Source organism: Geospiza fortis, unplaced genomic scaffold (assembly GCF_000277835.1).
Source record: "Geospiza fortis unplaced genomic scaffold, GeoFor_1.0 scaffold157, whole genome shotgun sequence".
Lineage (NCBI taxonomy): Eukaryota > Metazoa > Chordata > Aves > Passeriformes > Thraupidae > Geospiza > Geospiza fortis.
In genome coordinates, this window is record NW_005054314.1 from 3673091 (window position 1) to 3699144 (window position 26054).

The following is a 26054-nucleotide window of genomic DNA, read 5'->3' on the forward strand; positions in this document are numbered from 1 at the left end:
CTGTCTCTTGAGTCAGGGCTAGAAGGCAAAGAGCAAACTTAGGCTGAATATGCAGGCCTGGAATAATGGAAAATCAGCTTTTCACTTGAAAGTTGGGAAAATTTGGAAACAATGATGCTGACATCATGTTTTTCTAACAATCTTACACTAATAAGCTTCTAGGAGAGCGCACTGGAAAATTTTTTCCACTGAGAAAGAGGATTAAGTCAATATTGTAGCTGAATTACTGTTTCCACATTTAAAGGTTTGAAGAACAAACACCTGTGGTGACACAGAACTCAGGCAGCAGTGTTACCACCAAAACTGATCAGGGCAGGTGCTACACAGAGCAAACTCAGAGCTACAGCAACTCAGCTGATGAAGAAATGCACCAAGGCAAGAAGAGACAGGGTTCCAGGTTCCTGTAAGTAACTCACAGAACACAGTCTCAGTGACCTCATTAGAGAGGAGAGACGGGAATGTTTGAAGCTGCCTTTGCACCAGCAGCAGTGTCCTTACCATAAGGAAGGAGTATCCTATCCACAGGCTGCGCCAGCCCAGGGGACACTGTGGGATGGTGATATCCTGGCTGTGCACAGCCACAGCCTGGGAAGGTGCTTCACACACAGAGCACCTGCTGATGTACTGTGGGATCTGGACGCTGTCCACGGGCATCATGGGGATGGGAGCAGTGGTGGAGAGCCAGTAGGACTTGTCGTTTCGGCTGGCGTAGTAGCACACTTCATTGATGTTGCAGTAAATGAAAGGCATGGTGCTGAAGCGAGGCAAACATGAGCCAGCAAAACCTGGAAGAATCAGAGCAGCAGTCATACCAAGCATCTACAAAAGACTCCAAGTCATACACACCAACATTTAGTGGTGAGAATGGTACGAGTGACACCGCTCCCAGTGTGGATCTGGCCAAGCCACCTGCCACCAGCCCCACTGCAGCCCTCTGCACTGCCATGGAGGATGGCTTTTTAAATGTTATCTTGTGTTGCTCATTCTTGAGAGAATTCTGTCAACTCACCGAGATCCTGGTTGTGGGCCTTCTCCTGGCCCTCCACGTACAACAAGCTGTATCCATCCCAGAGCTTGTTCATGCCGATGGGACAGGGGGGGATCTGCTCTGACTGGCTGTGCTTCACCAGGGTGTAGCCAACACCCACGCTGCGGCCTGGCATGCCCGGGAGGCCAGGGGGACCCGGCTTCCCAGCAGCACCTGGGAGACACAGGAACAATCACCACTGCCAGGGACATCAGCTGCCTCTGTACCCCACCTGGCATTGCTTATGGCACTCTGTACAACAAGGAGCCCAAGCAGTATGGGTGTTATATGAATTACCAGACTTAACAGCTCCAAAAGCAGCCATTTCACAGCACCACCCACCCATTCCCTTCCTCTTTTAGTTCTCCTTCTTTGCCCAACAGCTCTGGTACCAGTGTGTTAGGTATATCTCACAGTACAGTAGTTCTGAGGATCTCAAAGCACCAACCAAAACCTAATTCATTCATTCTTGCTATAGCACTTTTCTTGATGATATTTCTCTTCTTTCTCACTGTGCCTTTCCTCTCCTGTCCAAGCCTCAGAGCTATGGTTACTGTGAATACCATATCACTCCTCTAGATCTTCAAGATCATTCCCACATCCACAAAACATTAAAACCAAAAGGTGTTTAGAAATGCACCTACAGAAACACCAGCTGTAACATCAACAAGGACATGTGATAGAACTTTCCTCACTGAAGATTAAATTTCCTTCATTGCAGATACAAAACACAACACCACAGAAATCCCCTGGTTTTCCTAAGCTAATTGGATGTAAGCAAACACAATTCTACTGTTTGCTTCTTTTTATCTGTGCTCCCCAAATCATAAAATTACCTTCAAATCCCTGTGGTCCTGGGGCACCCGAAAGTCCTGGATCCCCAGCTGTGCCAGGGGTTCCAGGTAAGCCATCACGTCCTTTCAAACCAGATCTTCCTGGCAAACCTTTTGGGCCTGAAATAAAATACAATTATTAGTATAATTATTTCCTCATTATTATCATTATTTCCTCATACTATTGGCTTTGACTCCCGCAATCTTACTCCAGAAAGGAAATAAGATGCCAGCAGCCATGCCAAGAGCTCACTCTTCACCAGCTGTGGTTATAAACAGCCATCTCCAAAAGAGGCTCCACCTGATCTGGTTGTCTGTAAAAGGATTGAGAGGCGCAGCTGGGTACCACATATGGTTAAAAAATGCAGCATTATATTTATATATATATTATATTTGTCTGCATTTTGAAGGAATTCTTTCCTTAATTAAAAAAGAAACTGTAAACATTCCCAATGCATTTGATAAAGTAGCTCTTTTCTCCCAGAAGATCAGCATTTTGGTGATCTGAGTGTACTTTTTACCTGGTTTTCCAGCTGGGCCATGGAATCCAGGGTCTCCATCAAAGCCAGGAACACCATCAATTCCTGGCAGACCAGGTAATCCTGCAGGGGCTGTGACTTCTTCTGGCTGTGGGGTTATTCCTGGAGCCCCTGGTCTGCCAGGGAGACCTACACATGGCCAAAGGATGTGTAAGTTACTCTGACCACGCAACCCATTAACCCCACAAAAACCATAAAGATTTGATGCTAATCCTGACACAAAGAAGAAAAATGTGAAATTAAGACCACCTTAGTATATCAGCACTGAGTGTCTTGTAGAAAGTATGCCAAGCTCTTTCTTACTTGTTTCAGTGTAAAAGAAATCAAGAATCTCCCAAATAAGCCCATTAAGGGAGCTCTGAAGTCATCCCCAGCCCAAACCAGGTGCAATAAATAACAGCTTTTTAAATCCTCCAGCACTCACCTCGAGGGCCCATTTCACCTTTCAGCCCAGCATGACCAGGATCCCCTGGAGGCCCATCTTTACCTGGCATCCCCATTAGGCCAGGCTCACCTCGTGCACCTGCAAAGACACACAGCTAAGACTGGGCCTAAGCACTAATTCTGACCCACAGCTGTGGCTCTCACTGATGGCAGCAACAGCACTGGGGCTCCAAGATGGAGGGGACCACAACCCTCAAGGCAGTCTGTGCCAAATTTCACATCCACAATGCCTGGAGAGCCTCAAGACAAGAATTTCCGCTGCTACCTAACTGTGCTTTATTGAAAGTACCCTTCCCCTTCCTTGGGTAGCCCAGGGACAGGCTTTGGAGAGTACACATCTTTACTATTAAATCCATCTCTATGCACAGCACCCAGGGATGGGATCTGCCAGCCTACAAAGACAGCACAGTTGTTCATCTGGCAGTGGTTCTCCATGTGTGGTGTCTCCCAAACCTTGCTCCTGGGGTCCCTGTGTGCAGCTGCTCTTTGGCCTCTTTTCTACAGACCAAAGAGAGATCAACAAGCTCCCTGCCATAGCCCAGAACAACATCTCTGAACTCATACAATCCTCTTAGCCTCTTGTTGAGACCTAAATCCACCACACTAATGCCTCTGAGCATACAGGACAGGTGGGATGAAACAGCAACTCCAGCCCTTGCCTAGAGAGCACAAGCAGGTCAACAAGCACAGCAACATTGCAGGTGGACACCATCTACTCAGGAAAAAAACCAAAGGTAAGAGGAAAAAGATAATTAGGGACACATTGAGAACACCTGGAGCTGGCCCCACTTTGCTGCTTTTGGAGCCAGTAGGTAAAAGCTGCAGGAGCCAAAAGGGAAGATTGAGACATCAAATTCAGCTGTTACACCTGAAGGAGGAGGCCACACTAACCACCCAACAACCACTGCCCCTGTCACATGACAGCTGCCAAAGCACTCCCAGGTCCTTTCAAGGCAAGGTTACCTTTCAATCCAGATGCTCCAGGGAGTCCAACTGGACCAGTGGGTCCCACGTCACCCTTAATGCCTCTCAAGCCAAGAACACCAGGGAAACCTGGAGTGCCTGTGTCCCCTTGGTCAGAAGCTGGGCCAGGGGGCCCTTGTGGTCCTGGACGACCTGGAAAACCTAGAGACAACAGAGTTCATTGGCAAAATCTATTTACGGGGCAAAGTGAATTCTGGGGCTATGCCCAGCATTTCTTTCTGTGTGGGGAAAGGCTGGAGTCTCAGCCTCTCTGACAAGGCTGTGAGGTACTGAATGGTACCACCACGACAAAGCTTCCAAACCACACACACCTGAACTGCCATCAGTGCCTGGAACACCAGCATCTCCAGGTCTGCCCCGTATATCAGATGGAAGAGAAACTCCTGGTGTTCCTGGCAGGCCAGGCAGTCCCATAGGACCAGGGAGACCTGGAATAAGAAACACAAAGTGACGGACAACCAAAGGTCTTCATGGATCTTCACAGACATTGACTGAAGCAGTGGCTGGGGAGCACTTCTATTGAGGAGAACAAAGAGACTACAGGAAGGGAAACAATACATATTGTGCTGTTCAGGAGAGATACAGATACTTTCAGAACTGTGCAACCACCTGTTTCTCAAAATACAGAGCAACATCACAGATTTCACATTTGCCTGTTAAGCTTCTAACCACCTTTGAGGCTTCAGGAATTGTCTTTGGTAGTTCTGACCATGCAACCCATTCACCTCAGCTGCAATACATCCAGCAGGACATCAGTATTTACCCACGTCTCCTGCTGAGCCTTTTGGTCCAGGGAATCCTGCAGCTCCTCTTCCCAAGCCTGGAGAGCCTTCTTCACCCTTTGGACCTGGGAGACCTGCAGGTCCTTTCAGTCCAGCTTCACTCAGACCTAATTAAACATGGTTAACAAAGGTAAGAGAGCCCATTCAAATTGCCTAATAGCAGTTAAATTATTACACAAAATGAGTGGTGATTTAAAAACCAGCCATTTACTACTGTCTCTGCTGTTTCCAGTAGAGCAGCTGGAATTGGTGATTTGGTGCCTCACATGTTACTCTGGTTGTGCAGAGTGAATTTAAACAATCTGTGAGATGCTGAGAGAAGAGCACATGACTGTTCTGGTCTCCCCACAAGCTCTTGCACAAGAATGGGAACACAGCAGTCCTGTGACAGGATCTGCTGCCAGCCTGTATGCTTGTCTCTCACTAGGACACACCAGACTCAAGGTTCTGGTCTTTAAATAACCTTGTGGGCTTCATGCTGCAGCACAGGGAGGGAGTTCAGTTTGCACAGACTGCTGCAGAATGCACACAGGCACAAGTGGTGCAGGACAGAGGCTCCCTGAAAAGCTGCAGGGAGATGTTCAGAATGCCACTCTAGAAAAAGGATACACTAAAAGCAGCTCTCTCAGGAAAATTGTGGAAAATATACTGCAAATCATTGCCTTCTGATAATGTTTTAAACAAAGAAAACACAGGTATTGTTTGAGTTGTACACATGAAGTCTATCCATTTTCATGCATAAAACAGCTGCTACAAATTTTAGCTGCTACTTTACAACATGACTGTAACTGAACAAGTCTTTTTGGTAAGATTTTTCTTCATGTCTTTACTTTAGTAAAACACTGTTTGCAACACAGACCTGCATTCCATTTCATATGATTCAAATATGAGAAAGTCCAGCAAAAGCTCCCTAAAAGCAGAATCTGGAAACAAATCAAAGAAATCAGCTTCTGATTTTATTGATGCCTTCCTTGAGCTCCATATAATGGAGGGCTCTGAAAAGCAGTACAGAAACATTTCATTGCTAAGTCCAATTCAAAGCAAGCATTTGGCGCTGCCCTGCTCAAATCAAACATCCATTAGAAAGAGTTTTATGATTTCATTCTATTAGTTTTCCAGAAATGACACAATCCTTCAGGAATTCAAGGAGAACCATCACCAGAAAAGCCTTTTTAACTCCACAGGCTGCATCCTGTTCTTACTGGCATTGAAGGAGAGTCAGTTAACACACACTCAGTATCCTGAGGTTTTTCTTTAGGTCATAATTAAAGCCAGAACTGGGTGAAATAGGGGAATTTTGTGGGAAACATTGCTCTCATGGAGGAGCAGTTACATATCTCCCTAGCTATCACACTTCCACCACACATTTCCTTTACCTGGTGTTCCAGGAGAGCCTTTTGTGCCTGGCAAGCCATTCAGACCATTTAAACCTGGAAATCCATGAAAGCCTGAAGAGACATTGGGAACACATAAGTGAGCACAGTACACAAAGCTGTAAATCTTCCTTCACACAAGTTCCCTTCACAGAAAATCTTCCCACTGCTCTAATTTTACCCTCTATGAACACCCATTAGAGATTCAAACCAAGTGAAAGCCCCTCCCTTCCCAGCCCTTCCTCTGCTTATTCCTAGCAGCTGGTGCCTTCACAAGGTTGCCAAGAGGGAGCCCTTTCCCACAGCTGGCCCATCACACACTGCCTGCCCAAGACACTTGGCCAAAACTCTGCTTTTCTGACCCAAATCCTCCTTCCGTCTGCAGATTGCACATCTACCTTTAGGTCCCATTGTTCCACGAGCTCCAGGGAACCCAACAGATCCTGGCTGTCCTGGGGGTCCTGGTGGGCCTGGGGCTCCTCTCAGCCCAGCATTTCCAGGTATTCCTAAAAGCAAGCAGAAAAATATTCCTGTACTACACATCATGTCCAGGCTGAAACAGCTCACAGCTCCATCTTACAGCTCCTGCTCCTGCACTTAACTCATAAGATAGGTGAATAAACTACTATTTAAATAAAACAAAATCAGATCCAGATCTCTCCTCATGCCACCATCAGCATTGCATTTATCAAACTATTTTTGATTTTTTAAATCATAGCAGTGACACTCTTCATCATCCACTAAGTATCACATGAACAGTTCACACACAAATAACAAATTGTTTTTTTCAAATAAAACATTTCAATAACAACTTTCACTGTTCTCCAACCTTTGATCTTGATAACCATTTGGGAATCTACCTGCTAATTACCCCACAACCCAAAGACACTTGTAGCCATTTGTCTGGGTAGGTTTGGCTCTAGAGAGGGAACAGACAAAAACATTGCAATGAAAGAGCTGTGAAGAAGCTGCTACTGCTTTTATCTAACTGAGATCTCCCCTATTTGTTAATGGGATTCCTTTGGGTCTCAGTATTTCAGGATTCACCATATTTGACCAGCAGGACAAGGTGACACCTTACACTACTGTCCAAGAAAATTCCCGTTTTCTTGCCAAACTTCTTGTTTAAGCCTCAGCTGAGACAGGCCAAACTGGGCTAAGGAAGCCTCAAGGTGAGGTTGTCATAGTCACAACAGGAGCTGCAGAACTTTGGTGCTCAGTCCAGTACCTGCTGGTCCTTCTTGGCCAAGATCTCCTGGGCTGCCTTTGGGTCCATTCACCCCAGTGTTTCCTGGATAGCCTGGTTCACCCTTGAGTCCTTCTCTCCCCCTCTCTCCTACAAAGATATAAACATACAAGTCAAACTGGAGGAAAGCATGAAGAGGGTGAGAAACATGGCACGCTGAGGTTGCAGCACTGGTGTTTGCTCAGCCATCACCTGAGCCCTGGGCTGGACTCCCAGAGTGCCAATGCCAGTGCAAGTTCACTCCTCAAAAAGTGAAGGGAACCCAGCATTAGAACTGGACTGGTGTCAGATGTGTTCATCCAGATTTGTGCCCCACCTGGATTGCAGACTCCTCAAATCTCACTTTCAGGATTACAAAAATACCCAAATTTGGCAATGCCAGCCTGTTTTGCCTTTAGAATTTTGTATTCTTGAAGTGAGCAACCAAGGCCTACTTTACCTGGAAACCCTGGGTCTCCTCTCTCTCCTTTTGGTCCAGCAGTGCCAGGAACACCAAGAGACTCTCCCTGTTCACCTGGAAAAGGAAGGAAAGGCCATTCTGTCATTGACTGTGGACATCAGTTTCCAGGGTTTGTTTAAGAAAATAAGTCTTGCTATATTTCAAATTCATGGCGCAAACAAAGACAATAGCAAATGATGCACCTGATTTTATAACCATCAATGGATGCAGATCCACTCATGCAAATGCACAAGACAGACATTTCCAGGTAATTCCACAACATCCTGCACTTTTGACATGAGGAGATGAGAGAAAAGGGGGCTGCTTGCACTGTCCAACAGGCTTCACACAGTGCTGTGGCCAAACTTTCAGAGAACCATAAAGTATTTAGGCTTGGTATGGGTCTTGTCTGAACGAAGCCTCTTACAAGGGGATATGTACTTGGAGCCAGTCACTGGAGAGCAATGGGCACTTCCAGAACACTGCTGATTCCTTTGTGTCATTAACATTAGGACTGTGCATAATGAAATACCATATACACTGTGATAAGTTTTTTACCCTTTGGACCAGGAAGGCCAATAGGTCCTGGGAATCCAAGTGCTCCTGTGGTGCCATCTGAACCCTGAAAGAAAGCAACCCAACCACAATTAATCTTTGCTTTTTATTCTTGCTATTCCAAGCTTGGGTCATGTGGAATAACAGAACACAAAGGTGTAGGAAGAAATACTGTGTAAAATGCCATTTAATGGTATGAGCCAAACAAAAACAATCTGGAAGTTTTGTAAGGAAAAATCCTGCCAGGTTCTGCTGCTGTGCTACTGAAGTACCAATTAGAACACAGGGTTTTGCAAAGAGCATCCAGAGAAGAAGATGATACTTTACAAGGTATTTTTCCTCTCTCCTGGCATTCCTGGAAATCCCATAATACCATGTGCACCCTTCTGTCCTGGCAGGCCAAGTTGTCCGGGTGGGCCAGGGAAGCCTGGGTCACCATGAGGACCTCTCTCTTTGCTTGGTGACCCAACTGGACCAGGGAGACCAGGCTGTCCACGGCTTCCTGGCATTCCTTTATCACCTGGGTAATACAGAAGAGTGGAATTTCATTCAATAATACAGACATCCAGCTCATTTGGGTCAGTTGACCTGTTACCCTCAACTCCCCTAAAGAGGGAGAAGTGATGGCATTAGATCTACAGAACAGAACTCCAAAGGAAAAGTGTTTTCCCAAAATCCAGAACCACCATATGGAAGTCTTGCTAGAATGGGAATGGCAGAACAGAAAACAGTAACACTGTAGGCACTGCCAAAAGGACAGGCCATGCTCCACTGAAAACAAACCCAGATACTGAACAACTGATACTGGCAAATAACTGCAATGTTGTGAAATACCTCTAGGTCCTGGGAATCCTCCCAGTCCAGCTAATCCAGGCTCTCCTTTGTCTCCTTTAATTTGCAGTGCCTGTTCTGAAGTCCCAAGAACAGGAAGACCTGGTGGACCTATATCACCTCTGTCACCTGAAGAAATAAAAAGTCAGGAAATCTTCTTGCAAAATAATCTAGCAGAGTAAAACAGAACTTCCAAGTCTCCTGATGCAAATTCATTAGTAGTCTTTGGTAAACATGCTGAAGTATTGAAAAATAGAAGATTACAATATTTAGAAGAATAATACCAGACACAGACATCTCAGAATTGCCTCCTAAGTCCCTCTGCTGCACAGCCAGCAAAAGCCATTCAGCTGTTTCTCACCCTTTTGACCTTGAAGTCCCACAACTCCTGGACTTCCTTTTCCTCCAGCTGTGCCAGGAGCTCCTTTAAACCCATTCACTCCAGGGACACCAGGCAGTCCTGGCATGCCAGGGAAACCAAGCAGGCCAGAAGAGCCTTTCTCACCTGCATAGAAATGTTGAGAATTAAAAAGGGAATATCAGTCTCTCCCAGAACACCCACCCTGGGGTAGGGAGAGGCTGCCTGGGGCTGGCCAATCACCCAAACCTGGGTACTTAAACAAGCACAAGGCACAGGCACAGCACTGTCACTGTCTCCACTCACAATACTTTCAACCAGCACTTCTCAGGTCACCTTTGAGAGCCTGGGCCTGCTTCCAGTGCAGATCAAACACAATCAATTTGCAAGAGAACAACATTCAGTTCCACAGCTCTAATGCTTTGTGCTATTCTCCAGGTAACCAACTACTGTACTGGTGCTTAAAGACCACAGAGTTTGCAAGTTTTTACTTCCCATTTGATTTGTGCTTGATTTACTTCCTTCTTTCTATAACTTTCATTCACTGTTTATTTCTTCAATTTTCTTGTCTATTTTGATTTACACACTCCTTTGTCCCCAAGGACCTAAGACCTTTAAGATAGATTTTCTTAGGAACATTATTGATAATTAAATCCATAATTTGTAACTTGGCAGCAAAACAAATGCATCCCAACACTAGTCAGAGATTCATTCCATTCCAGCAAGTTGGGCCTAAAATCAGCACCAGCAAGGTTATTTTTTTTCTTGTGGACACAGCAATCTCAGGACTGAAACACTTACCTTTTGGCCCAGAGAAACCTGGATGTCCATCTTGACCAAAGGGCCCAGGTGGCCCTATGAATCCTCTTTCCCCAGGAGATCCTGGAGCACCATCAAGACCTGGGAAGCCTTTCATACCAGCAGGGCCTTGTGGTCCTACATCCCCAGCCACACCTTTGACTCCAGGAGGTCCTGAATCAATACAAGAAAGAACTCAGTCCAGGACATTGCGCAGAACTAGGACAGCTTGTGGCAGCTTCCCAAGCTCTTTAAACACAGCATTGTTTTTAATGACAAATGGACCTTATGGCACATGCAGCCTACTAGAGGCATAAAGCTTAGAACTGCAAAAGCATTAGTCATCTAATAATGAAATACCTACAAGGAGGGTTACTGCCTACATCACTACTCAACTGGCAAGAGTGAAACCCCTTATTTCGACCACCAGACAGTGACCTGCAATGCACAGTCTTACCTTCACCATCAGGGCAGCCAAGACAGAATGGGGAGCATCATTAATGCCAGCTTCTGCTCCCTACCCCACTGTCTGGGTGAACCAGAGATCAATCAGCTAGACAAGTTCACAAGTTCTTTTTTCACCTTGAGATTTGAGCTGTACTTCTCAAGAGCCAATTGCTCGCTACAGGAACAAGCTGATTGGGCTCTCACAAAACCAATACCATATGCACTATTTTGCCTCTAAATGTTTCTAGCTGAAGCTTTGTAATGGTTTACAATTTTAAACAAAGGCTCAAACCACTGAAAACAGAATGCTCAGATCCAAAGGAATTAAGAGAAGGAAAACTCAGGTGGCTTCTGAAAAACTACATTTGCTGCAGTTGCAGTCAATATTCAAGCTCTGTTACACTCAGGGCTTTGTGCTACAACCCAGAAATTTTTAAGCAGATGAAAGAGCTGCCTTATTTAAGAAGAGAAATAAAACACACACACTTAAAATCTCTGCATATTAATAATTTCCTTATAGGCTTGAGAATTGGTTACTGTCTGAGCATTCTCATTACAATGGTTCTTTGCCTCCTGCTTTGATTAGCAATGATAAGGGGTATCACCTATGGTCAATGCAATTCTTGTAGCATTAAAAGCTGGGTTGTTAGTCCATGAGCTTTTATGCTACACTGCATTTTCTCACCTTGACAGCCTATGTGAAGAACCCATAACCAAACAGTGTGACATCAGAAATGGAGAGTTGATGATAAATGGAATAGAAACATGGTGAAGGAAAAAACAGACAAAATATGTAAACAGAAAGAACAAGGCTACAAAAGAAATTAATGATTCAGAGAGACAACAGCTGTAAAAAAACTTAGTTATTTGGAGCTTATCATTCTAGTAATGGGAGGTTTTCAAAAAGTCAAAGGAAAGTCAAATATGGCATACAGACCACAAATGTGAAACAACAGAGAGGCAAAAGGAATGCTAATATTAAAATTTTTAAAAATTAAATCTCTATAATTTTTATGTCAAGTGAAGTTACTGCTTTCATTCATTTGTTGCCACTGTGCTTCAGCACTGTCATTCCACATGTCAGAAGAGTACTTTTATGTCCCAGACCATCATCTACCAATTCCCCGGTCTCTCTTTGCTTGGTTCTCAAATCTTTCATATACTGTTACATACACTGACTTCAGTCAGTGCAGCTTTACAGATACCACTATACTCCAGTGGTGGGGATTTTTTCCTCTGAAGTGAAGGAAAATAAAGCTCTCTTCTGCCCCAGCAAAGAGAAAAACAGAGAAGACAAGTGCTTGTCCTGAGAAAGTCAACAATTTTTCAATCTAAATCACATTTCAAGCAACCTCACACAATAGAAATTAATTGCCATGAAAATGGGAAATGAAGATTAGTCAATGATACAGCCAACATGTAAGAGCAAAGATGTTAAAAACATCATGACATTTAAGATGCTTTCTTCTATCTTTCTGTTGTACTTCCTACAGTATTGGGGTAACATTTCCCAGCAGGAATTGCCCAGCAGTCAGAGTCAACAGGCTCAAATTCTGCACTGTGGTTATCCCTAACCAGAGGTAGGAGCTCACCCTGAGCAATGCCAAACTTCTCCCACATTTCAACACCCCAGAGCTCAGCTCAGCTCCCTGTCCTCATTTGAAAACACCACATACCTGGTGCCCCTGCAAGGCCAGCTGACCCCAAGGGTCCTGGTTTTCCCTTAATGCCAAAAGGGCCTCCAGGGCCAGGAGGACCCCGCAGTCCAGGGACACCGGAATATCCTGGCTGACCCTGTTCACCTTTAACACCCAGGAGGCCTGGTCTTCCATCCAGCCCTGGAAACAGAGAGATGGGAGGTTACAGAACAAATAAAGCAAAATTCACACTTTAAATTAAAAAGTGAGTTTTAATAAAAGCCTTTGAGCTGCATTAGATTCTAACAGAAAACCAGTAAATCACCATCTATGAGCAGCTCAGAGGAGTTGCATTATCTTAAAGCGATTGGAAAGAGGAAGGGTCTTTGAAAGAAAAACAGTTTGATATTCCCAGATACAAGCAATATCAGTGCTTACCTTTTGGTCCTGGAAATCCAATATCACCTGTAAGCCCTTTATCACCTGGAAGTCCAGGTCGGCCACGCTCTCCCACAGTTCCACTCTCAGCACCAAATACATCTCCAAGAGCTCCTTTTATTCCAACTAAGCCTGGAGCACCCATTTTCCCAGGCAAACCATCTGTTCCATCCAGTCCTGGAAGTCCTTGTGTGCCTTGCTCTCCTCGAGGTCCAGGGAAGCCTTGAAGAGAAGATCCATAAAAGTCACTCAACAGAAGTACAGAATACTGCTTCCAATAGCATCTCAAATAAAATATACATTTAAAAAAATTATATTAAAGAAAAAGTTGCTTGAAAAGTTGCAAAATATTTCAGTACTGAATTAGAAACAATAATTGGTGATAGAAAGATGAAGCTGTTGAAAGGTTTAGGTTTTTTGCACCTTTTTTCTTTCAGTAAAAGAATACTGTAGAAGTGTGTAGCTGCATTCCAAGCTTGCTTTTGGTAGATGGTAGGTTAAGCAAAAGGACAAAACCCCTAACCCTCATCACTTTTGCTTCTTGGTCTTTCTTTACACAACCATCAGAAATTCCTATGGCTAAAATGAGTCCAAATACTGTGTACAGTGTGCCTTTATCAGAGTACCATGGGGCTTAAAATAAATGTTACACTAAATTTGTGGCTAACCTAAGCTGGAACCAAGTACATGACAATGGTCTCTGGAGAAACAAACTGCTGACTGCTCCCCTTTCTCCCAGCAGTGATACAGTGTTACAGGCAGGTGATAAACATCCTGAATACTTCCTTTGTTTTCTCCCAAGCTGCAATCACTTGCCTGCATTTGCAAGGAGCACAGTGGAACACTCGATGGAGCATTATGAATGTGTGAGGCAGAAGTGGCCAAGAAGGCCAGGTAACTCTTCTGATAAAGTATTGTACACATTGATCAGACAATAAAAAGACGTCCAGCAGCTTCCCTCTTACCAGGTTCCCCTTGCAAGCCTATTATTCCTGGAGATCCTGGCTGTCCTTTAGACCCATGTAACCCAGGTTGGCCTGGAATGCCAGAAAAGCCTTTGTTGCCTTTGGGACCTAAGGGTAAAAATATATTAATTAATAATATCAACAAACAAATAGCAGAAGACAAAAACACAGCACAGGAAAACAGGATCAAAACTTTTCTGCAAAGATCTTTTCTGTTGCATACACAATTTAAGCTAAATAAAGTTTCAAAGCTATGGCCACACAGAAGCGGGTTTGTGTTCAAGGCTACATGAAGGCTAAAAAATGGTGCAGTTAATATGATCCTCCATGGGATTCAGGCCTTGTCACTTTGGGAAAAAAAAGGACATTGTTCTGCCAGTTAACCCTCTGGAATAACTATCCCTTGGAGGAGGTCTAATTGGGAGGTATTATGCTCTTTGACAAATGAGTGCTGTTTGGCAGTCAGTCAGTGCATTACATCATCTTGTGTCCCCACCTGGCAGTCCTGGAAAGCCGGGAGTCCCTGGGGGCCCATAAGCTCCAGGAACTATGCAGGGCAAGGTGATACCTACAACAAAGAAACACCAAGGTTGTAGTCTGACTCTGCCAGTTTAAGCCAGTGATACTGTATTATTGCCTTTATCTTAATTTTCTTATTAAATTGTAGTTCTGACTTGGGATCTCTCACTGGTTTGCTTTCAAACTGGTACAAAGTCACAGACTCTTTAAATGTTTTTTATCATTTTCACAATAAGGCCTTTCAATCTGGACAAATAAGGAATGATTATTTCTTCTACCCACACACTTTTCTTTAATATTAGAAATGAATGAGTATTAGAAATGTCATTAATATTAGAATGATTATTTCTTCTACCCACACACTTTGTAGGATGTTATGTATTATAATGTATGCATTAAAATACATAACATCCTACAAAGTGTGGATGTTATCAAAGGATGTTATGTATTTTAATGTATGCATTTTATTTCCTAGTATGGGAGGAAAGGCACTCACAAGTTTTCTTACACATCTCTGTGGAGGTGCAAACTGAACTGGCTAATGACTTACTCCCTTTCCCACATGTTCTGACTATAAATACTCTCCTACACAAAGGACTGTTCATTGTTCCCAAAGCTTTCATGTAGCACTCATAAAAAGCTGGCTTCTGATGAACTCTGCAGAATAAATGGAGTTCACATCATGTACAGAGCATTTTACTTTTACTTATCTCACAATGCAACTTTAATTTAGCAGATTCTGTAGGAGAAAATTTACTGAACAAATATGTAAGCTTTCACAACTAGGAATTAGTAAAGCTTTTAGCATTTAGCATGTGACTTGAATTGGAAAAAAGCTTATGCAGACTATCCCTGGGGGATATACTGATGCTTCATCAATACAATGGACATCTTCTTGCCCCATAACAAGGCAGCATGACACTGGTGTGAGGTATTATCCCCATCCAGCACATCTGGCAACCTCCTGGGGCTGCCCTGGCCTTGCTCTCACCTCTCTCTGGGTCTGAGATTCCTCTGCCAACTCTTCTCACTGTGGTAGTCTTACCACCAAGGGTTTTGAGCTCAGAGCACCATTTTATCAGTCCAGAAATCTATGCCACTATATTATATCTGCAAATACTTTACTAGCTCTGCATTATTGACACAGACAGAATTACAAACCTAGAAGCCCAAGTATACACAGCATGCAAAAGACACTGAAAATCAGCAGTGACAAAGAAAAAATACTGTTTACCTTAAGTTATATTTAAATGGCTGACATAGAATCAAAATACTGGGACCAGCTTTCTGCAGTCATTTTGTAATGAAAACATTTTCCATAAATGTTTAGACATGAATTTCCATCTAACTAAATTTGAGAATGAGCATAAAACATCATATATGAAGTATTATCAAACCCATATTTACTTACTTCATCACTTGTCATTATGGTATGTTTAGGTGCATATAACGACACACCAACTGAGCCAAACCACAGTACCTCAGGAAGCAAACAGAGCCCGGAGCTGGTTGCACAAGTCTTAACTGAACTTCCTACCTGACTGTCTTGACAACCTCTTATTCACCAACACCTGTTCATTCATACAATGTATTACCATTGCTTCTTTTAAAAAAATCTGGAGCTCTTATTTCAATAATAGTAATAGTTCTGAAAACTGAATCAGACACCTCAGATATCAGTGAATTACTATTTTTATTTGGACAATGATTTAGATGTTTTCAAAAACCTCATTTTATCACTCTTCATAACTACCTTTGGTGTAAAATGGCTCTCCAACAATAGCCAGGGAGTAGGCCCATCTAATACTCTTAGTATTTATTTCAGCACTGCTTGAGTATTTATTGCTTATTATCTGTGTCCTCCTGAACATGACAACTTGAGAAATCTGTGACTGCCTGGTGAGCCCACAAACGAGTTTCAATTAATTTGAAGAGCAGTCTTTAGCCTAATGCAATCTTCTGGCCTGGCCACTGGCACAGCAGTAAATTGAGTACCATTTCACTTGCAGTTTTACCCTTTTTAAAGTAAGAACAGACCCAGCAATACCTACCTGGAGGGCCTGGAAGACCTGCTTGTCCTGGAAACCCATCCATTCCACTGTCACCTGGTGGTCCACGAACTCCACTAGGGCCTGGGTATCCAACACCAGGAGAACCAGGCTCTCCTCGATGGCCCTTGGAGCCAGGTAATCCTGGCAGACCCTTTTCACCTGGGAAACCCAGCCCACCATCACCCTGTGCACAGCAAAGACAATTACAGCTCAAAGGGATGCAGAAAGAATGTCCATCACTATAACTTTAAAAAGTGTGTAAGAGTTTGGTTGGTTCTGTACAAAGTTCAGGTGAGCCTGAAAAGATACATGGAAACCACTGTAAATTATCCATCCTTACTTTAAAATGCAGCAAAACTTGGTGACTATTACAAAGAATATTTTATGTTGTATTTGCCAAAATGCAAATACTACAGCTTCTGAAAGACATTTACCTTCTCTTTAATTGATAAGATTCTGGTGTGATTTTTTTTTTTTATTTAAAGATTTCACTTATAATTATGCCTACAATGCTTTTGTCTTTTAGGACTCAACATAGAACAGCATTAGGGTCTACTGAAGTTTATCTTTTGATAGGGGCATTAGGAATGCCAATTATTAATCCTGACCAAGACAAATTTGTGCTCAGGGACTGTGAGCTTTTTACGTATTTGAAGCTTTACCACAGGGCTAATCAGGACTCGTTTGCCAGGCCTGGCTGCCTTCTCTGCTCCTTATTCCAGTTCTGAAGCACTGCTGTTAGGTTAATCTGGACTTACTGGAGGGCCTGGTGGGCCTGGCAAGCCTGGAAGTCCATCCCTGCCCGGAGCTCCTGGGATGCCTGAAGGTCCTCTGGGTGCTGTCGCACCGCGGTCCCCACGGGCACCTTTGACTGTGGCATAGGATGGATCCCCTTTTTCTCCCTTAAGGCCTGGAAGTCCTTGCTGACCAGCTGAAGCCTATAGACCAATAGATAAAGAAGAGGAATGTACAGAGAAAAGGCTTTGCTTCTTAAAAATGTCACACAAGGGCAGGACACAATGACCAGATCAGAAAGAATCCCCAGGGAGTTTCCTATTGCGTACATTAACCTGGGAGGGGAAAGAGGTTTGTTTGTTTTCAGCTGTTTCTACTGTCACTACAGCTCTGCAGTGGCAAGCCAAACCTTGGTAACAGTGACAGCAATTTTGCATGGCATCTGGGAACGTGACATCACTCATGATATAATGAGACCCAAGTAATGAAACTTCCTCCCTATTGCTTGGTGTCCTGCACTTACTGACACTGATAAAGATCCTCTGAAGATAAATGATTTGTATGGACTTTAATGGACTACGATTTTTAAAAGTAAACACTTGCAATGAGCAATGCTCAGCACTTTGGAAAATCCTATTTGTTATGGTAGCTGTTTGATAAAAACCAGAGCTCAACTCTCATTGATGGATTTAGCATACAGCAGTTAGGAAGCAGACTCCATCTGTGGAGCACAGTTTTTATAGCTATGAGCAATGATGTGGAAAGATCTCCCTGTTTGATTTTTCAGATCTTCTCTCCATGCACATGTACAACTGCTTCCCCAGCCAGCCCTCACTTAGGAAGAGCCCTGGGTTTAATCCAATGTATGTCTACTTCCAAGAAGTCCTGGGATGAATAACTCTTACTGCTTTTCTCTTGACTGATGAATGTGCAGTTCTCAGAATTTAAGAACCATTTGTTCTCCCATTTTTATAGCTGATAGTATCTCTACTTTCAGTTTCTTTACACAGATCACTTTCTAGGTTGATTTTTTTAAAATCCAAACCAACAGAAACAAATATGAAAAAAAAGAAGCGTTCTTTGATTACATTCAAGACCAGCAATTGCACATGGCCACAATTCAGGGTAACCAACACAAACTGTTCCTGCCTTACCGGAGGGCCTCGCAGTCCTGGTGCTCCCACAGAGCCTGGGTCCCCACCAATGCCCTTGGCACCAGGCACACCAGGGCTTCCTGATGGACCTGGTGGGCCTGAGATGCCTTTTAGGCCAGCTCTTGTAACTCCTCCATCACAAGCACAATCACCTGCCTCTCCTGGAAAATAGTCAACACTCCAAACTGAGTTTCATTTGGATAAAGACCCTTTTCATCTGCAAGAGCTCCAAAAGCAGTATTTGATTCAATTAAGACAAAGCCATTCTCATATGATTTGATTTTATGTGCCTCCTCTGCTCAGGTGATGTGAGTGCCAAGCAAGTGGAGCTCAGGTTTTCTCCAGTTTAATTTCCATGCAATGCCCATCATCAAATAACCATGTGCAGCACAAACCTCAACACTTCTAGACCTCTTCCCAAAGGTTTAAACTTTCCTAAACAGATGGGTTTAGGGGAGTTTTAGGGAGGTCTTGTGCATTTTTAATAAGATAATTATCAGAGAAAACAAATTCATACTCCCCCTACCAGTAGGTTACAATGACCCCCTGAATTGTTACTGGTCATGGACCCAAACAATCACCAAGCACAGTGATATCTGTGTCATCACGGCTTCTGATGCTGGTTCTGTCACACACTAAGACACAAATTCTCATGATTTTTAGCATAGGGAGAATAACATTAAGTTTTTCTGTCATGTACAGCCTCTATTGCAAAAAGCAGCGAATAAGATTTTATTTCTAAGCCTCATGGCTTGAAAGTATAACTCAGGCAATTTTCTGTGTATGATATGTTTATCAGCTTATTTGTCTGAGCAGAATAAGAAGAAGAAATAGGATTTTACTGACAGTGCTGGGCACAACTCTCTCTAAATTGCAAAGGCTGTTGGCTCCTTCAACCCCTCCAGTGATTTGTCATAAAGACACTTACAACTCATCCCTTAGGATATTAACCACACGTAAATATCTTTCAGACTGATGACAGCTGAAAAGCTCTCTCAAAACAAGAGTCAGTTACCTTTGTAGCCCTTTGGACCCAAAGCTCCTGGCAGCCCTCTTGGCCCAGGCTCCCCTGGGACCCCAGCTCTTCCACTCAGGATTATCCCTGGGGAGAATGAAGGGCCTATATGCAGAAAGAAGCAAGGAAAAGCCATGAGAGGGCTGATCTTCAGCTCATTACTGACTTAAAAAATCAGTGATGCAACTGGCACCAGACAAAACTGTAACTGCGGATGTAACACAAGGAGATGGATCTTGGTTGGTACCAACCCATGGTAGTTCTGCAGTTTTCTGCCACATTTGCTTCTAGCTCCTCATACTGAAAAGCAAAAGTTCTCACAGTGTGGATCCAACAGAGCTTCATTCCTCTACTCTGCCACTTTTTCACAGATTTACCAGCTGACCAAAGAACTCACCAAACTGTGGACAGGTAGCGTAAAGAATGGCAAATGACTTCCATTCAGGGGTTGCAGCTCAGGAAAGATACTAAAGGGCAAAAGGGTTAAGGGGACTTTCCCTGTCCCTCATTTCATGATTGCAGGACTGTTGTCTACATCTCTTTATATGCTGAATGGAATGAAACATAAGTTGCTGGAAACAGCAGCAGAAAGCAATCAAACATAATCTAAAATTACACTGTCTGCAAACCCCTCCCCTCTGTGACAACAGTAAGATGGAGTGCTGACCAGCATGGTCTGATGCTCCATGGAAACAAACTGCAGCCATCAGCTAAACACAGCCACAGAAGCTTTACAGACTCTGCAGAAAACTGAGCCAGATTTGAATAGCAAAAAGTTAAGAGAACACTTATTTCTTCTGCACAGAAAACCAGTTTATCAGACCATGCTCACTGACTCTGTCACTGGAGTGTCCCCTGTTCTGAAGGACCGGCTCTCAAAAAAAACCAGCTTATGGCAGAATGGTAAAACAAAATATTGTAAACTCAACCCTGATCCTGTAATACTCAATTTCTGAGGAAAACAAAACAATGCACAACTAATTTAATATGGACATCCACGCAAATGAACAAGTAAAAACAAAATCCTATTTCCTTAGATCTGAAAATGTCTCCTCAGGCACCCTATCTGACTCCTGGTACCCAAACTACCTGCTCACAAGATAGATATTTACCTCAGGTGTTCATAAGGTCTGTTCTTTACCTAAGCCAACAGGAGACCAGCCTAGACCTTCAAAGCCCTTGGTGTCATAAGCTGCGTGTACACAACTTTGTGGTTCAATCTCAGGCTACCACACTCAACAATAATTAGGTTTATTGTTTTACTTTATAGGAGTGTCAACTCATATATATAAGTTTGTGAGCCACAATCACAATGAGGTGTCAGTCAAACATTTACAACTTACAGATAAATAATCCTTGCTGGCAAAGAACTAAATATATAAATGATTTTTTATCCTATTTCACTCTGAATCTAATACAAAAATAGATACAAAAATTCTACGTACGTGGTGAACCAGGCAATCCCGGTGCCCCTGGCAGACCTGGTAAACCACCTCTGCCAGGAGGGCCTGGTATTCCAATTGTTGCTCTTCCTGGTTCTCCAACTTCACCCTTCACTCCTGGAATACCTGGAGACCCTCCAGGGCCCATTCCATCTAGACAACAATGGCACAATGAGCACCCCTCCAGCAGCAAACACACTGAAGTATTTTTAATGTTCAGATAATTACCATTGTACCCTGAACTGCAATCATGTTAGGACAGAACAATTCATAATTTTACACCAAGGAAAAAGTACGAATTGGAGGGACCAACTAGCTCCCATTTACACACCCCTTTGGTGACCCAAAATACTTCACAGCACTGTTTAAGTCCCTATAAACAATCAGACAATTAACTATGTAACACTGAGCAGGGGGTTTATTTTCTGATTTTCTTGGCAGTTTTAAATATTTGGATTACTGCAGGCCAGAATTTCCCAGATGACATTCAAGTGAAACAAAAACTTTTGAGTGAGATCTTGGATGGGACGAATGGGTTGCACGCCCAGTGGATTTATCAAGCCAATCTGTTAGCTCTTTATTGCAAATATAAAAAGTCATTTAAAATTTTCAAAAACATTCATTATAATTTAAAAGGCAGGAAAAGTTCTTCCAATTAGCACATTCAAAATGGAAATAAAACCACAGTCTCCTGTGTACACTGCCACACCAAATATTCACATGTGAAGACTGAGCTGTAATAATTGTGGCACTAATTCTGCTCCCATCTAAGCCAACATCTGGCTTCCCTATGTGCCATCCCTGCCTCCTATTTCTCATACAGCAGCCTGCAAATCAGCCAGCTGAAGGAGCAGGGAAGAGCTTGCTGAAGAGCTTGCTCCAATACCTCCACCATCTCCAGGCCACTACCCAGAAACTTCTCCACAAACCCAGAGCAAACAGCCTGCCAAGAGCACTGTCCCAGCTGCTTTACCTCTCTCCAGGCCTGGAAACCCTGGAGCCCCTGGAAGGCCTGGCAAACCAACAATCCCTTCATCTCCAGGAGGACCAGGTATTCCTGGGCTTCCAGGGTCACCTGGGGCACCTATTAGAGAAAGAGGAAAGCAAGGAAGAAAATTTCATCAGAATTTTTGCTGAAATACTGTTCAGTCAATTAATGTAGTGGCCACTGATCTCTCAGATAGCAAAGGCTGCCAAGCTGTGAGCAGGAAGTCTGTTAGTCAAAGTTAATAATATTGGGAAAAATTCCTCCTGAGCTGTTACAGAGGCTGTTTCAAACTTGACTGAAGGAGAAAGAGTAGGAGAGACAATGCAATGTCTCCTTACCTTTATGGCTTCAGAGACTGTTCCCATGCAAGTCTCAGTCAGCTGTGGCATTAATTAAGCTATTTTTTCTCAACAATATTCTTACCTCACTGTACAACAAATAACAGCAGAATGACATTTAGAGCACCCTTTACTATGCAGCACCAGGAAGCCATTCTTCCTTGGGACAATGAAGAGAGATCGAAGTGTGTCTACAGAGCAGACACAGCACTTGCCCGTGCTCACACACAGTCTGTCTGTCCCAGGCAAGACATTTCATTCTGTCTTGAGACACATCATTCAAATGGCTTTCTTTAAATTCTGAAGTTATAAACAAAGAACTAAATATGTGTAGCCAAACAATACAGAAATAAAGAAAAAATAACAAGGGATAGACTAGACCCAATATACAATGAGGGAAAGTGTTAAAACACAGTAAAAAAGAAAGCTGGATGAGAAAAAGTGCTTTAGATGAGTTCCAAAAGAAAATGGAAATGTGTACCTGAAATGACTACACCTTCCCTGTCAATAATGACAGGAGGGCCTGGGGGACCGATGTCACCTAATTCACCCTGTAAAGAAAACAGATTCATACCACACTCAGATGGGGGATGAAGAGGAGGCTGCTGGTCAGGAAGCAGACTGTATTATGGTACCAATGTCTGCAGCCATTCACTGAGTAACCATCATTCTTTGTCTTGCTGAAGAATTCACTTTGTTCTGCTATTCATAATCATCTGCTGTCCTGACTTCCATCGTTCCTGTCTGATGAAACTGATGGCTGCTTCAGATAAGATGGCTGTTACTGTCCAGCCATCCTCTGAAGGTCTCCAATTACCTCAGTAGGAAGCACAGACATGTATATATACAATGTGTACTGGAGACTAGTTATGTCAGCACACTGACCAGCATCAGGTAGATAATATCTGTTCACTTCATGGTGAAAGCTGCTATGAACGGTCTCATTTTGAAAAGCTTTCATCACTGCAGCTATCTGTTGCCTTGCAACACTGAATTTCAATAATAGAAGCTTACAGAAAAGTGGATTCTTTCATAAAGTCATCCAGGTAGAACAGGCAAGTTGTGACAAACTGCAGTGTCATTCCTTCCTCTCACTGACACTCTCAAAGAGTATCAGATCCTCTTTGAAATCACAAGCATAAAATTTGACTGTCATCCAAATTGTCATCATATTTATCACATAAACACCATGCAGTGAGCCAAGGCAGTGCACACTTTGTTGCTTCCTCCAGTAATACTTCTCTGTACAGAAACAACTAATACTACTTCTTCCATATACTCTGCACAAAACATCCCTCCAATACTTGCATTTTACAAGTCTGCAATCTTGGTGCCAGATCAGTGTTTTCACAGCAAACTACCAGCTAATAATTTCCCACTCTGTTTCCAGCTGTCTGACTGCCCAAATTGTAAGATACCCAGAAAATGTCTGCTATGCATCACCTATATTTAGTACAAGAAATCGAACACGTTCTCAGGCTTGTCCATACTTGTAGATCTGTGATCCAAGACTTCAGATACCCTTGGCAACTATCTTAACATCAACTCACTTCCACCTAATCTTGCCTCAATGGTCCAATAAATATGGCATTGCTGTAAGGATAAAGGAGACCAGAAAGGCTACATCTACAATTCTAAGTCATGAAGTTTAATGATTAACATTGAAAAATTATTAAAATACCTGAGTGTTCATAGCTCAGCAATCACTAATTTTTGTGCCTAACAATAAAGTGAATGAGGAACTGAAACTTACTGAAAATGACAGTGATATAGGGGCAAACAGGAAGTTTGATTGGAGCAATGATAGTTATTTTATCATGCAAATACCTTTAAAAGACCAATGCTTTAGTGAGAAGTTACCTTCATGCCTTCTACTCCATCCAGTCCTGGATAGCCTGGAACACCTGGGTGGCCCTGCAAAACCCCACAGGGGAACAATCATACACACTGAAAGAGTAAGTGGCATTATTTTTTAGCTGAGACATCTGCAGAGCCTAGACTGAAATCAAAAACCAAATTCTTTGTCCTACCAAATATTTGAAGAAGAATTAAAGAAAGAGAAAACCAATGGCATCAATTTCTCAGCACTCACAAAATACCAGAGCTCCTTCAGGCCTCCTTGTGCTGTGAAGATGGTGAGAACTCGTGAGTAGGCTGAAGGTGTGCAAATCAGGAGAACAACTAGGATAACACTGGGAGATGCAGGATCTACTGATTTTGTACTTTCTACTTAGCTTAACTATTTCAATAAGGCAAGTATATTTATCCATCTGAGAACTTGAAGCCACAATATAAGGAAGTTGGTAGATCTTAAGCAGTTAGAGGGCTTCTGTAACTCTTAAGAACAGTAAAAAATAAAAGAAATTTCACCTTTCTCCCTGGAATTCCTTCAGATCCATCCAATCCCAAAAGACCCTAAAACAGCAAACACATTAACTTTTAGAGGCTCCATCCCAGCTTGACTAGGCTTCAAATATCTCAGCATCAAATAATTAAAAGTTAAAATTTTCAAAAGGAGAAGCTACCATGGCTTTTCTTATCTCTCAATTATTAACAATAACAACGTAAAGAATTTAACAAAATAACTGAAAAAAGCAGGCTTATCTTATTTAACCACTGTTTTTCTAATTAGCAGTTCAAGTTAAGGCAGTCATGGTGTTTCAATTCATTAGGAACTTAGGTGTTACTTTGTAATCACAAAACCAATAAATTTTAGTGTGGTGAAGACTTTCTATCAGACAGTTTATTCTGCACACACAGAACAGAATGTCTTGGTCTTCCTGTTGCACAGGAGCACATCACGGCAGGGAATGGGTCTGTTGATGAAAGGCCCACTCCGTGTTTGAGAACAGGCATTTAAAGACTTGGTGAAGTTACCTACCCTGCCACCTGGTAAGCCAGGCACACCTTTTTCTCCTTTTTCTCCAACACCTCCAAAGCCCTGAGGAAAAATGTCAACATTAAAGCTCTGTGATCTGTTTGGAATTGAACAGCACATCCCTAAGAAACGGGAACACAAACCCATTGATGTATACAAACAGTACAATAGTGAGACAAAGGGAGCTGACTGTTTCTGCTGGGACTACTTTGTCCCAGAAAGAAAAGCTCCTATCCATCAGACTTGGCAGGATGTGCAGTACAGTCCCTGCTTTACTCCCCAAGACTTCTATCCATTTAAACCATGGCATATATTTCAGTAGCAACTGCAAGTGACCCCATGTTACAGACAGCAAAGACCTGCCAATGCTACTCTGTATTCTATTCCACATTGAGAAACTCTTTCAAGTCTAATTTCTTAACAGCAGCAGCTCCAGGGAATGCTCAGGGCATGCTTTTCCCTTCCAAAGCCCATGAATGACACAAAACTAGCATTTTCATGCTCAACATATGGAAATGTTTGGTGGCTTTCCCAGTCAGCAAGAGGTATCAAATCCGGAGATAGAACACCAGGATTTAATTTCAGCAAGAGTTACAGTAGTTAAGCAATTTCCAGGCTTCAATCTTAAAATATCTTACGGTTGTGGTTAAGTTTGTACATATGTTCAATTTCACCAGCTTCAATGGGTCTCTTGTGCTGCATAAAGCTAACCATGGAACATGTCCAGGAAGGCTAATAACAAACTGTGCTTCATGTACAGGTTTTTCTTGCACGTATTTCTCCTAAGAACATCTGTAACTGAAGAAACTGGCAAACAATTTATCTTATTAGTCACAAGTTCCCAAAAATATTTATTCCCTAAACTTATTGAAGCAACCTTGTTTACAAAATGTTTTAAGCTGGGAAATAGCACTCTGGAATTCAGGGGTAAATGGCTTTTCTTAATTCATATAGAGAAGATACAACACCATGCTGAGTTGATTAGCACTAATATTCAACAGCTCATTTTAACTGGGTGTATATGGATAGAAAGATAGATCTGCATGTGCTTTACAGCTTTAAAATATATATGTTTAGATATAATAAAAAGGAAAATAAATGGGATTTTTAAAAATGTCTATGGGACAAGGAACACTGCCATCAAGTGGCCATGCCATGGGCAGAGCTCTGAGCAGGCTGCAGGTACTGAAATCTGGGCAGCTTTGCAAGTCTGTAGTAGGACAACATTATAGTCTTTG

At 42.8% G+C, this 26054-nt stretch overlaps 1 protein-coding gene across 2 annotated transcripts in view; it reads right to left on the reverse strand.

Moving 5' to 3' along the window:
• Window positions 1-26054, reverse strand: part of COL4A6 (collagen type IV alpha 6 chain) — an 85265-nt gene that overhangs the window by 2747 nt on the left and 56464 nt on the right. For both annotated transcript variants that reach the window (XM_031056043.1, XM_031056044.1), the window contains 31 exons: window positions 24820-24879; window positions 24309-24353; window positions 23799-23852; window positions 22420-22489; window positions 21586-21696; window positions 20616-20765; window positions 19171-19275; window positions 18156-18316; window positions 17025-17204; window positions 16267-16450; window positions 14193-14264; window positions 13697-13804; window positions 12732-12953; window positions 12333-12494; window positions 10213-10383; window positions 9415-9558; window positions 9057-9182; window positions 8562-8742; window positions 8226-8290; window positions 7668-7742; window positions 7211-7318; window positions 6381-6488; window positions 5986-6057; window positions 4591-4716; window positions 4139-4255; window positions 3807-3968; window positions 2824-2922; window positions 2382-2528; window positions 1864-1980; window positions 1010-1201; window positions 499-785 (listed from right to left, as the gene is read on the reverse strand). In XM_031056043.1, coding sequence (XP_030911903.1) covers window positions 499-785; window positions 1010-1201; window positions 1864-1980; window positions 2382-2528; window positions 2824-2922; window positions 3807-3968; window positions 4139-4255; window positions 4591-4716; window positions 5986-6057; window positions 6381-6488; window positions 7211-7318; window positions 7668-7742; window positions 8226-8290; window positions 8562-8742; window positions 9057-9182; window positions 9415-9558; window positions 10213-10383; window positions 12333-12494; window positions 12732-12953; window positions 13697-13804; window positions 14193-14264; window positions 16267-16450; window positions 17025-17204; window positions 18156-18316; window positions 19171-19275; window positions 20616-20765; window positions 21586-21696; window positions 22420-22489; window positions 23799-23852; window positions 24309-24353; window positions 24820-24879 — 3981 coding nt within the window. The remainder of the gene's footprint in view (window positions 1-498; window positions 786-1009; window positions 1202-1863; window positions 1981-2381; window positions 2529-2823; window positions 2923-3806; window positions 3969-4138; window positions 4256-4590; window positions 4717-5985; window positions 6058-6380; window positions 6489-7210; window positions 7319-7667; window positions 7743-8225; window positions 8291-8561; window positions 8743-9056; window positions 9183-9414; window positions 9559-10212; window positions 10384-12332; window positions 12495-12731; window positions 12954-13696; window positions 13805-14192; window positions 14265-16266; window positions 16451-17024; window positions 17205-18155; window positions 18317-19170; window positions 19276-20615; window positions 20766-21585; window positions 21697-22419; window positions 22490-23798; window positions 23853-24308; window positions 24354-24819; window positions 24880-26054) is intronic.